The sequence below is a fragment of the Otolemur garnettii genome, unplaced genomic scaffold (assembly GCF_000181295.1).
Source record: "Otolemur garnettii isolate 467f Iridium unplaced genomic scaffold, OtoGar3 scaffold00073, whole genome shotgun sequence".
NCBI lineage: Eukaryota > Metazoa > Chordata > Mammalia > Primates > Galagidae > Otolemur > Otolemur garnettii.
In genome coordinates, this window is record NW_003852468.1 from 2,480,190 (window position 1) to 2,493,722 (window position 13,533).

At 41.4% G+C, this 13,533-nt stretch overlaps 1 protein-coding gene across 3 annotated transcripts in view; it reads left to right on the plus strand.

Moving 5' to 3' along the window:
- Nucleotides 1-10,604, plus strand: part of WARS2 (tryptophanyl tRNA synthetase 2, mitochondrial) — a 101,429-nt gene extending 90,825 nt beyond the window's left edge. For all 3 annotated transcript variants that reach the window (XM_003793813.3, XM_023515515.1, XM_023515516.1), the window contains 2 exons: nucleotides 7,476-7,594; nucleotides 10,016-10,604. In XM_003793813.3, the coding sequence (XP_003793861.1) occupies nucleotides 7,476-7,594; nucleotides 10,016-10,464 (568 nt within the window). In that variant the 3' untranslated portion in view covers nucleotides 10,465-10,604. The remainder of the gene's footprint in view (nucleotides 1-7,475; nucleotides 7,595-10,015) is intronic.
- Nucleotides 10,605-13,533: the final 2,929 nt, after the last annotated feature.

Consider the following 13,533-nt stretch of genomic DNA (forward strand, 5'->3'; position numbering starts at 1 on the left):
ACACCAGGTGGCAGTGTAGTGTTAGGAGACAGAAAACATGCTTTACTATCAAAAATGAGGTTCGGAAGCCACTGTCTTAGTTGCAGAGGAGATCAGGTCCTGTCTTCCTGACTCAGTGGCCCTCAGTTAAGGCCTGGGGATTGCCCTCATTCAATCCCCACAGGATTATGGTCCTAAAGCTCTCACCACATTTGTGAGTGGTTAAAGACAGGGGTCCAGTTTCAGTCTTTTACATGTGGTTATCCAGTTCTCCCAGCACCATTTATTGAATAGGGATTCTTTTCCCCAGTGTATGCTTTTTTTTTTTTTTTTGGTTTATCATTGATCAGACGGGCTCTGTAATCCTAGCACTATGGAAGGCCGAGTGAACTCCCTAATTGAATTGCCCTCATTCAGTCCCCATGGGATTATGGTCCTAAAGCTCTCACCACATTTCTTAGGAGGCACATCGTACACTGCACCCTGACAACAATTCCTGGGGCTGCTCAGCTCTCCCAAGGGTGGATGCCTGAGCTCAGCAGGCATGCCGAACTGGCCATGCAATGGGACCCTGCAGATTGTTTCTCCCTTCCGGCCTTCACACAATGGTGGCGCCCAGCTAACATCCAAGCCAATAGGAACTCCACCCCATTTATTCTATGCCCACCACTGGACACTGTTCAAGTCCATCCACTCATTTAAGCCTTCCAAAGCCACTCCAATGAGCAGGTTTGGCTCAAAGTCAAAAAACTGCAGGACAGCCCTTTCCTGTCCCCATTTCTCCATGGGTGGGTTGGCCGGCTGGTCTCCACCCTTTCCCAAGCACTTGCCTTCTATTCTGGTTTTCCTCAGCTCTGGACCTCTTTGCTGGCTCCTGTGGCCCCAGAGTGATATACCTGGGTGGGTTCCCCCAGCCAGAGATCATTGGAGTCTCCTTTCCCCTGCCTTGCTGTGAGTGGCTAGTAAGGAGATGTATCTAGTCCACTATCTTGCTTCTTCTCCTGAATGCCCTTTTTATGCACACGGAGAAGGTGGTTTAAGGACCACCTTCTTTAACTTCCTTGCTTTACAAGGGCAGACCAGTGAGGTTAAGCAACTTGCCCAAATTTATGTAGCTGCTCAGTGGACAGTGGAACACCAGGGCCTGATGGTGGGTCTCAAACACTTTTTCTACTAAGGTGCATGTCTTGTCTGTCAACTTATGTTTCCTCTCAAATTTAGAAAATTTTAACTGCTTGGTAATAAGAAGCAGAGGCAGTTTTCAAACCTGCGTCTGCTTTTTAGCCTACACCATGGTTTTCCCTGTACCAGAGATCAAGCACTTGGGAATATTTTTTTATTTATTTTTGTTTTGCTTTGTTTCAGATATTTCTAGACTTTGGAAAAAGGACATAGCCAGAATTTCTATGAATATTTGCTTTGTAAATATAGATAGGTTGGATGATGAATTGAACAACAGATAAAACATTTGTGGTTTTTTTTTTTTCTATCAGCAGATTTGTGTGTGACCTCTTTATAAAATGTTGATGCAAGTCAAATATAAATTTAGGGTTGCTTTCATCAAAATCAGCATTAGAATGAGTGGCGTGTTTGGCCAGGGAACAAACATAAGAGAAAAGAATAGAAGAGGAGCCTTCCAGATACATTTATAAAAGTTTATGTAACTGTTTTGGCAGAACTTGGTATAGAACCCAGGAATGGAAGGCTGAGACCATCTTTGGTTTGAGAGCATGATAAATGGTAGATATGTGAAGAAAGACAGAATACTCAGAAACAGCAAGGGTTTTGAGTGTGGTTTTTATTTTGCATCTGTTATTATTTTTCTGAGTGTAGAATTTCAAAATGCTGAGTATAGAATAAATAAATATTTCTTTCTCCCTCTTTCTGGGTATGTGTGGGCATATACTGGTGTATATATAATTTTTATTGATGTACAGTAAATAATTGTTAAGTATCTGTAATGCCAGTGATCCAGAAAAAGAAATAAGCATGGCCCTGAGGGAAAAGAAAGAATCGGCATGTCTGCCAGGCATCATACTAGTTGCTATGGACAAGTTATTCAGTTCTCACAATAGCTCTGTAAAATGGGTAGGTGGCGCAGTCCTCATTTTACAGATAAAGAAACGAAGTCTCAGAGAGGTACCACTAAGTCTACTCAAAGAGAGATGAGAGTGAAGACCTGGGTTGATTAGATTATCAAGAATTTGAAAAATATGGGAAGAAGATAAAAAGAGTAAAAGTAAAAGCCATAATGACATAGGAAAATAAGGCAACAGGAATCCTGGAGAAACTGAGTAAGCAGAAATCAAACCAAACCAACATCCCAAAAGTACAGAAAGTAAAATGATTAGTCAGAATCTTCAGGCTGGTAGAGTTCAGGAAGAGGTCAATCATTCTAATACCTGAGGATCAGGCTCCCGCTATTGAAGACCATTGAAAACGGCTTTGTGAGAGCCTTAAAATATTAGAGTTCCTAAAGCTGCTTTGAGACTTCCAGTTCTTGGAACGACATTCATGCTTTATGAGCTCAGCCTAGCCTGGATTTTTATAAGTTCCTGGAAGCTGTTCATTTCTGCTATCTGCTCATATGCACGTATTTGCCCACATTACCTGAGCAATCATTTTTTTCTTTCTCTTTCCCCTTCCTGTCCATCAGGAAAATGCCTCCACTAAACCAGAATGCTACTGTAATGCTGTCTGAGAAATGCAGTTTCCCAGCTACTAGGCCCTGGAAATCAAGAGATGGCATAGAAGGGAGAGAACAGTGTGAGATTGTGTCAACAATCGTCCAGGGCACTCTCTACAAAGTGGGAGGAGACTCTGTACATTATTTGTACATTTTAAGAACACGGTAAATTTGATATGACTTGTATGTTTAAAAGAGAATTTGATTAAAATACAGAAAATGAAGTTCAGGAGAATGAAAGCAGCTAGGGCAATCTAGTTAGAGGCCATTTCATCAGTTTAGTTTGGACCATGATGGTGACAGTAAATATGAGAAGTAGATTCAGGAGGTGGAACTGACAGGACCCTCTCCTGGGCTGGGTGTGTGTGTGAGAGTGAGGTGTCCTTTCTGAGTCTTGCATCTGGATTGATGTTGTCACCATTCACTGAGATGAGATTACTGGGAGGAGACTAGCCAGAGGACATAGGGCTGGATTCAGTCTGTCTTTTCTCCTCCTGAAGGCCTTGAATCCCCAGAGCAGTGATTTCAACCTGTGTGCCGTGGCACATTGTTGTGCCCGAGGGGATCTTAGGTGTGCTGTGAAAATTTTTAAAGATCATTAATTAAATTATTTTTAAAAGAAGCTCAAAGCACAGTAAGTATATCCTTTTATTTTTTTACTTTTTTTTTTTTTTTGGATCAGCATAATTTAAGTGTGCTGCAGAGGTTTAACTAGAGGTTCAAGTGTGCCATGGGATAAAAAAAGTTGAGAAACACTGCCCTAGGAAGTCAAACCTTCCTTATTTCCCTCACAGTACCCAGCGTCAGACCTTTCACACTGTGCATCTTCAGAAAGTAATTGCTGGATCAGAGTCCTGATAGCTTATCCAACCTCCAAGCAGTGATGAGGAATTAATTCTTTATGAGGGGAGAGCAGCAGCAAACTGCTGGTTAAAGGCAGCAGTACTGAAACGTACAGACAGAGCCAAACAAAGTGTAAAAAGAAAAGAAAAGTCCCTGTGAGCAGATGTATGTAGGCAGTTAAGGCAGTGATTATTCAACTGGACGCTAATTCTGCCAGAGAGGTGGGGTGGGTCCCCAGTAAACCTAGATGCAAAAGGAACTAAGCAAAAAAAAACAAAGTTTCATCACCAAAGAAGATCAGAGGCATTATTATGTGACAGAAGTTATAACAATCAAAGTTATGAAAGACTTTTGTTTTATGTTGTGTCTCAGAAAGCACAGTCAGGGTAAGTAACAAAGAAAGAAAATGGGGGGAAAGAGAAGACATTAGTATGGAGATCATTATGCAGGGTATAAATTTTAAAAGCACAGCTCTAAATTATTTGAAGTGAAGGCAAGACTGTGGGGAGAGCAGTTGAAAATGTGAAGAGAATAAGCCCCATAAGTGAGTAGAATCAAAGACAGGCTGAATTAATGTAAAGTGTAAACTCAGTGGATGAGAAGTAAAGGGCAAGATAAATTATAGGTGAAAGGGGCAGCAGGAGCGCAGGGAGGGAAGACCAGAAACAAACAAACTAAAATCAGATGAAAAAGCCAAGTGGGGCAATAGACCAGGTGAAAAAAATTAAAATTTTTTAAATCTTTTTTTTTTTTTTTTAATGCAAAACCCCACAGAATTGTTAGAAATGAGGCAAGGGTCTGACATGAGGCAAAGATGCGTGGAGAGTCATTATGAAAACTAAATGTGTTTTCTGTTTAGTTTGGTTGCTTCGTGAATCTGGAACCATTTTGACATGTGGAAATATTCATTTTGATGTGCCTAAAGTGTATTGATTATGGTAATTGTTTTTTCTGTGTTAGTTGCAGTCCATTGTGATTTCCTATGGGCTACTGTAATTGCTTTTTAACCTGCTCTCTTGGCTAATTTGGTTTGGGGGAGTCAAGGTGACCTCTGCCTGCCAGCCTCACTGTAATGACAAGGCAGGAGGAAGGTCCACAAAGATGAGAAATTTGCAAAGGTGGGGCACGGGCATGTCCCTCTCAAGAGCACCGTGCAGCATTCTGGCTGCTGAGGGAAACTTAAAAAGGAACATTTTTGTTTTTATCACTCACTATGCCAGTGGCGTTCTGCTCCCGGCTGTGCGGATGACAGCAGTGGGCATTGCATAGAACCTCCTACATTCATCTACTGATCTTAGAGAAGAGAGACCACTTCTGGATCCACTGTCATGGTCCTTGCACTTTGCCTTCCCGTTCATTGTTCTGTCCCTGTTTTCTTTTCTTTTGTTTCTTTTTTTTTTGAGACAGTTTCAAGCTGTTGCCCTGGGTAGAGTGCTGTAGCATCATAGCTCACAGCAACCTCCAACTCTTGGGCTCAAGCTATCCTCTTGCCTCAGTTTTTCTATTTTTAGTAGAGACAGGGGCTCAGTCTGGTCTAGAACACGTGAGCTCAAGTTATTCACTGCCTCCGCCTCCCAGAGTGCTAGGATTACAGGCGTGAGCCAGGCGCCCAGCCTGTTCCGGTTTTCTTAAATTAAAAGAACTCTCAGCATTCTGTAACATGCCACGTGACTGTTCTCTGGGAGTACATGTTGATATTTGTGTCTGTGATGTGTCAGCTATTAAAACCAAAAATGATCCTGTTTGAAACAGTCATGGTGTACCCCAAATCAATGTGCTTATGGTGTGGCGCTAAGAGTCTAGTGGAAAAGCAATGTCGTGAAGAATAAGCATGCTTATTGAAATTGTGTTTTAAATAAAGGTGACCATCTGCTTGCTCAGGCAAAATGGTGAGCTTCTTTATTTACAGTTGGTTTATATAGGGAATCTTGTGCGGGTGCACTATACAGCAGTGACCTCATTAACATTCATTACAGTCCCTCTGCACATGCGCATTGGACATCAATGACTTCATTAATCCATTTAAACAGCTTATGACCATCCGCCCTGTAAGTAGCTCCTCTCTGGTAATCTGATAATCCACCCAACATACACCTTTAAGCATAACCCTTTCAACATAACCCAGTTTAACATAACTTAATGAAGAACATGTTGGCAGTTATTACATTCTTTGTTCTTATCTGATGAAGCCTGAGGCTATGGGGGAAAGAGACAATTTCAATGTCTGTCTACTGACCATGCCATTGGGAGGCAGTTACTTCAAATCTTCAAGCAAAGCATAGAGAAACTTCTTGGGCATATAGGAGTTTGTGTGCAAACCTCTGCTCCCATGTAGGCCTTAAGTCAGGGGGGTTTTACTGTAGCCTTTTATAAGGAATTCTCAGGCTAGATTTCTCAAAAGCCTTTCATGAGCCCAGGTTTCATCTGTGCCATTAGATACCTGTATTCATTGGGTAAATTCCTCTTCTCTTGAGGACCCTAAGCACATTTCCATTCTCAGACCTGTCAGCAAGCGACCTTCGTCATTTACCACAGATCAGGAAAGGTTACTAATGAGTATCTGGCCAGTTTTCCAAAGGGCTTTTTCACTGGCCTTATAAAGTCAACCTTAATTCCTTAACGCAGTCTGGAAATGCTAGTCCAGCCAAAGCCTTGGTCCCGTTAGGTCCGCAACTAACCTGGCCATATGGAATTCTGCCTCAGTTTCTCACAAGTGTGCCTGCACAAAGTCTTTTCACTGATCTCTCTCAAGTGGCTTTTTTGGCCAGAGGCCAGAGGACTTCATTAAATCTCTCTGATCAAGAAACCTCAGCACTGGGTGGCCCCTGTGGCTCAAAGGAGTAGGGCGCTGGCCCCATATACCGGAGGTGGTGGGTTCAAATTCAGCCCCGGCAAAAAACTGCAAAAAAAAAAAAGAAAAAGAAAAGAAACTACAGCACTTTGTTACCTGCATTATTAAATATAGACTCCCCAGTCGAGCACTAAACATTTAAAGTTTCCTGTTTTGTCCATCAAGACTTCTCTGTGATGGTTAATTCTTTCCTTATTTGACGCAGCACATCATGATCTAACAGTGCAAACTTCACTAACAATATTAAAATCATTAAAAATAGACTACTTATATTCTAATGTTTTTGTTTCACATCTTCATTTTTAGTAAACTATTGCAGATGAAGTCCACATCTGGACTTCCTCAGCTCCATTTTTTCCACTCCTTCTCTTGAAGCGGCTATGATTATGAATTTGGGGAGGCGCTTCCAGTATTTTTTATACTTATTATTACAGATGTATACACCTGTAAACAATATGTTCCATTTTCATATGTACCTTTAAAATTTACAACAATGTCAGGGTACTGCACGTGTTCTCTGCAACCTTGCCTTTTTTCCAGGTGTGTTGTGATTGAGACCCATCGACATTATGCTTTTAGATTTTGTTCATTTAAGTTTATTGTGCTATATTGTCCTTTGCAATTTACTTAAAAACAAAGAAGTGAATTATTCCCTGGTCTGAAGAGCTTTCTGCCATCGTTGATTTGAGGAGTAGGGTGAGGTGTCTTTCAAGTGTGAGCCGCAGCTCTGAGGTAAAAAGCATCTGGCCAAGGCTGGGATTTCACGTGCTGTCTGGGTGAGGGAACATGGAGTTGTTTCAAAATACAATTACATTTAGAGTGTATGTTATGTGAGATTCCCCTTCCTTCCTCCCTCCCAGCAAGGTCCCGTCATCCTTTTGTTGGTGGCTGTTTCCCTCTGTGTGGAGGAAGTGCAACAAGAGCAGACAGACATCTCTTTGGCGTTTGTCTGGTACTCAGGTAGGGACTCTGGTCTCCACATTCTGTCTGTAGTTGGTGAACATTTGCAACATTTGCTGAGCACCACCAATGAAATAGGCGCAGGAAATGCAGCTGCTTGCTATGTCACTTGTGTCTAAGAAGGAGCCTAGCACATTTCTTTGTCTTTTATTAAAGGTCTACACACGTTCCTGTCGGTGAGGATCAAGTCCAGCACATGGAACTAGTTCAAGATCTAGCGCAAGGTTTCAATAAGAAGTATGGCGAGTTCTTCCCAGTGCCCAAGTCGATTCTGAGTAAGTAGCAAACTTGTGATTGTTGAATCAGGGCATGGTTGGATAATAGAGCCTTGGAACTTTTAGAACTAAACTTGGCTTTCTCATGGACAGGCTTCAGGATTGGTTAACTAGAATCCTCATTGTTGTCTGTAATGGGCACTAGTAGACTATTGGATTATTGACAATGATAACTAAAAATGTTTAAAGAATATGGGAGAGACCAAAAATTAAAAATAATTTTTCTTTATAAGGCATTATATAATTTATAAAGCATAAACAGGTGCCCCTTGACTTATAATGTGGTTATATCCTGATAAACCCATTGGACATTAAAAATATCTTAAACTAGCCAGGCGCAGTGGCTCACACCATTATCCTAGCATTCTGTGAGGCTGAGGTGGGAGGATTGCTCGAGCTGAGGAGTTTGAGACCAGCCTGAGGACGAGTAAGACCCCATCTCTACTCAAAAGAAAAATCAGCTGGGTGTGGTAGTGGACACCCATAGAGAGGTTAAAGCAAGAGGATCACTTGAGCCCAAGAGTTTAAGATTGCTGTGAGTTATCATGACACCATGGCACTCATCCCAGGGTGACAGGCTAAGATTCTGCCTCAAAAAAACAAAAGAAACCAAAAAAACCAATAATAATCTTAAACTGAAAACACATTTAAGACACCTACCCTACCAAACATCACAGCTTAGCTCAGTCTGCCTTACATGTGCTCAGAACACTTAACTTTAGCCTACAGTAGTTGGGCAAAATCATCTAACACAAAGCCTATTTCATAATAAAGTGTTAAATATCTCGTGTAATTTATTGAATACTGTGCTGAAAGTGAAAACCACAATGATTATGTGGGTACTCAAAGTATAGTTTGTACTGAATAGATATGACTTTTGCACCATAGTAAATGTCAAAAGATTCTAAGTTGCACCTTCAAGTTGGGGACTGCCTGTATACACAATGTATACACATTTTAAGAAAGAAAAAACTGTATTAAAATTATAATAATACATACCAATAGCAAAAGATAAATATAAGTCACATTTGAGCACTTCTTGTAATTACAGAAGTCATCAAATATGACTTGAGTATTAAAATTTTAATACAGTTTTTTTCCTTTCTTAAAATGTGTGTATATTGTTTGGGCACTGTACGTGTATGTGCCAGAGGAAATTGATAATTCTCCCACTCTGTCTTCTTAAATGAACAACTGAGATGGAAATGTAGTCTGCCTGCTGAATCTGAAATCCCTATCAACTTGGACCTTCAAGGCTACGCTAGTCTAGAAATCTTCTTGTGGAAAGAAGCTATAAATCTCTGTCAGCATTTTGGTAGCAGTGTAAACTTGTGGCCCTGAACCTAATTACTTTCCATCTTTATTGAGCTGACAGCATTGTAAAGGAGTATAACGTGTGCCTAGCATCAATTTAGAAATGTAAGGCAGGTGTAAATTTCTATGTTATTCCAACAGTTCACACATAAAAATTCAGGATACTCCAGGCCTTGAAATCAACCTTCTTTTTGCAATAAGTAATATTTAACGTTTAAAATAGTAATATTTCTTTTACTATTTTACCTATTTCAATGTTACATGCTTCTGTAATAAATAGCCTTAAAATAATTTTTAATAACACCGGTTTACGAAGCACAGTTTAACATCTTGATTCTATCAGAGCAATAAACAAGTCACGTGTGTGTATGCGTGCGCATACTTACATAATCCTGGGGAAAGAAAGAAATGGAAGGATCGCCCCAGGTGATTAAAATCAGTTGCGGGGCAGGAAGGGCAGGGTTTGGATCAGGGTAGGGAAGAACAGAGAGGAAAGAGAGAGGAAGAGAAAAGAAATAAACAGTACTTTCTAAAAAGGTGCACACCGGCTCGGCGCATGTGGCATTAAAAGATGATGAAAACATCAGGTGTTAACAGTGTTTCTTTTTTTTTGAGACTGAGTCTCACCCTGTTGCTTGCCTGGGCTACAGTGCCATGGCCTCAGCCTAGCTCACAGCAACTTCAAACTCCTGGGCTCAAGTGATCCTCCAACCTCAGCCTCCCAGCTAGAGTGCCACCAAGTCTGGCTAATTTTTCTATTTTTGGTAGAGACAGGATCCTGTTCTTACTCAGGCTGGTCTCAAACTCCTGACCTCAAGGGAACCTCCTGCCTCAGCCTCCCAGAGTGCTAGGATTACAGGTGTGAGCCACCATGCCCGCCCCCAGGTGTTAATAATGTTATCAAATATTTCAAATGATCTTTACTTCCATGCTCCTATTAATTCCTAGAAATTTTCCCAATGAATATTTGCTACTCATATAGTCAGATAAAAGTAAGTTATTTGGTATTCTTGGCATTTTTAAGATCTGGACAGTTGACATTCCTGATGATTTATTTGTTTGGTTTTGTTTTTGCTTTTGTGTATGTGTGTTGGTGTTTTTACCCAGCACCCATGAAGAAAGTGAAATCCCTCCGTGACCCTTCCGCCAAGATGTCAAAATCAGACCCGGACAAACTGGCCACTGTCAGAATAACAGACAGCCCCGAGGAGATAGTGCAGAAATTCCGCAAAGCTGTGACGGACTTCACCTCCGAGGTCACCTACCACCCGGCCAGCCGAGGAGGCGTCTCCAATATGGTCGCCATCCATGCCGCAGTGACTGGGCTGTCGGTGGAGGAGGTGGTCTGCCGCAGTGCGGGCCTGGACACTGCTCGCTACAAGCTGGTGGTGGCAGATGCTGTGATTGAGAAATTTGCTCCAATTAAGAGTGAAATTGAAAAACTGAAGATGGACAAGGACCATTTAGAGAAAGTTTTACAAGCTGGGTCTGCAAAAGCCAGAGAATTAGCATACCCTGTGTGCCAGGAGGTTAAGAAATTGGTGGGGTTTCTATAGGAAGTTTCAGCTCATCACAAAAGGCTTTTGTGTCTTACAGTCTGTGCATTTGGATAAAGGCGGCTTTCTTCAGAAGTAAAATATTATAGTTTCAGAACATTTAATTTGGTATAGCTGGGCGGGGCCTGTGGCTCAAAAGGGTAGGGTGCTCGTCCCATATGCCAGAGGTGGCGGGTTCAAACCCAGCCCCAGCTAAAAATAAAATAAAATAAAATAATAATAATAATAATAATTTGGTATAGCTGATTATCAGCTTCATTTGATGAATAATGTTTTGTAGCTTTCAGATAGAATAACGTTCCAGATCCTCTCAACATGCTGTGACTAGAAAAAAGAAACTAAAGAAAACATAGCTGTCTGAATCTCTGATTATTTGAGGCGCACTCCTTGGCCTAAATTAGTATTGTCAACCTTTTTTACCTCATCGCACACCAAAACTATAGTTAAATTTCCACAGCACACTTAAATTTTGTTGATCAAAAAAAGTAAAAAAAAAAAAAGAAAATACTCTACTTTGAACTTCTTTTGAAAATAATTTCATTAATGATCTTTAAAAAATTTTGTGGCACACCTAAGATCCTCTCACAGCATACCAGTGTGCCATGGCACTCTAGTTGAAAATCCCTGGTCTAAATATGTCAACACAGATGTTATAGAGGTGAGCAGTAATTTGGGGATAGTGTATCACCTGTGCTGTTTGGGGTCCTTACTATAACAGGAGCTCATTATCTATCCTAACCCTTTTACAATGCAATGTGTAGAGGCCTTAGACTTACAATCCTTGAGATGCCATTTGATCCACTTTGTATTCAGATCTTACAAAAATTAGTTCATTTTTACAGTTCTTTTGTCACTGACATGGTGCCTAAGTTTTGTTGTATTTAAACTATTTGACTTGTTTTCTAAGAGACCGCACTGACTGTTCTGGCAAGTATTTTGTTGTTGTTGTTGTTGTTTGTTTGTTTGTTTTTAAGTCAGAGATTTGGGTATGATCTTCCAAGGAGGTTGCACTATTTCAACTTGAATTATTTATTTACAAGGGCCCAAGTCCATGGATTATGTTATTAATAAGCACTTCCTTGCATTCGCTTCAGCTTAATCTCATCAACCCCCTGTGAAAACACAGGAGAATTATTGCCGTTTTACAGATGGAGACAATGAGGCCCAGAGAGTGCAGTTCGCTTGTAGAGTATCAAGCACTAAGAAAGAAGCAAATCCAATAGTAAAACCTTTATTCTTCATTCCTCAGTGGAATCAGTACAAAATCCCAAAAAGCAACATTTTTGAGACTCCAAACATTCTGATTTTGAAGGTTGCAAATATAAGACCTGAACTATTGATTTTATTATACTTACAACTCAGCCTATAGCTGCCTGCCTTAAATGTAGATTAAGTGAAACTTGGTCACAGTTTTCCCTCAAAATCCCCAAGGCAGGGCCCAAGTTCTCTCTCCTATGCTGGTTGCAGAGACACTTTCAGATACATTCTGCCAGACTCAATAGCAGTGAGGACGGTAGACCAGATACTCCTCCTGAGCGGCAGCTTCTCATTTACCTAATCTAAGTAATAACAAATCACCCTAAAATGTAGCTTCTTTCTACTTCAACTTCCTACTCCTGAAAGTGATAATTCTGTCTTATGTACCAGCACCTGTTAGTTAGGCTGATTTTGTAACAGAAATTACTTGTAAGTTTTTTTGTCAGTCAGTACCATGACCCCCATTTATACATGCATGACTCGTTATTTTTTTTGAGAGAGAGAGTCTCAAGCTGTCACCCTGGGTACAGTCCCATGGCATCACAGCTCACAGCAACCTCCAGCTCTTGGGCTTAAGTGATTCTCCTGCCTCAGCCTCTCAAGCAGCTGGGACTATAGGCACCCGCCACAATGCCCGGCTATTTTTTGGTTGTAGTTGTCATTGTTGTTTGGCAGGCCTGGGTTGGATTCGAACCTGCCAGCTCTAGTGTATGTGGCTGGTGCCCTTGCCGCTTGAGCTACAGGTGCCAAGCCACTTGACTAATATGTTGAGCAAATAATTTTAAGTCACATTTCTCTTTTTTTTGAGACAGAGTTTCACTCTGTCACCTGGCTCAAGTGCTGTGGCATCATAGCTCACAGCAACCTTGAACTCTTGGGCTTAAGAGATCCACTTGCCTCAGTTTTTCATTTTTAGTAGAGATGGGGTCTCACGCTGGCTCAGGCTGGTCCTGAACACAAGAGCTTAAGCAGTCTGCCCACCTCAGCCTCCCAGAGTGCTAGGATTACAGTCGTGAGTCACCGTGCCTGGCCTTCTCACTTGTTTTTTTAAAAACAGTGTCTCGTTCTGTCACCCAGGCTGGAATGTAGTAACCTGATTGGGCATAGTTCAACTGTATCCTTGAATACCTGGGCTTAAGCAATCTTCCTGCCTCAGCCTCCTAAGTAGCTAGGACTATAGGTGCATGCTACCACACCCAGCTAATTTTTTATTTTTTGTAGAGATGAGGTTTCAATATGTTGCCCAGGCTGGACTTGACCTCCTGGAATCAAGTGATCCTCTCACCTTAGCGTCCCAAAGTGCTGGAATTACAGGTATGAGTCATTGTGCCTGACCCATGTTTCTTTAAGGGAAAGAAATAAAGTGGTCCTTGTATCACAATAGATACAAATCCTCAAATCCACAAAACACTACATCTCAGAATCCAAATCAAAAGACCCTTTAGGGGATTTTTGAACTTAGCCTGGATCATGGGAAAAGGAAACATCTTGCCTTTTGGGCCTTATCTTGGAATGGGGTGTCTAAAGTCCTAGAGCCTCTTTTATCATATATTTCTTTCTTTCTTTTTTTTTTTTGAGACAGAGCCTCAAGCTGTCCCCCTGGGTAGAGTGCTGTGGCATAGCTCACAGCAACCTTCAACTCCTGGGCTCAAGCGAGTCTCCTGCCTCTGCCTCCCAAGTAGCTGGGACCACAGGCGCCCACCACAATGCCTGGCTATTTTTTTTTTTTTTGGTTGCAGCCATCATTGTTGTTTGGCAGCCTGGGCTGGATTGGAACCCGCCATCTTAGGTTTATGTGGCTGGCGCCTTAGC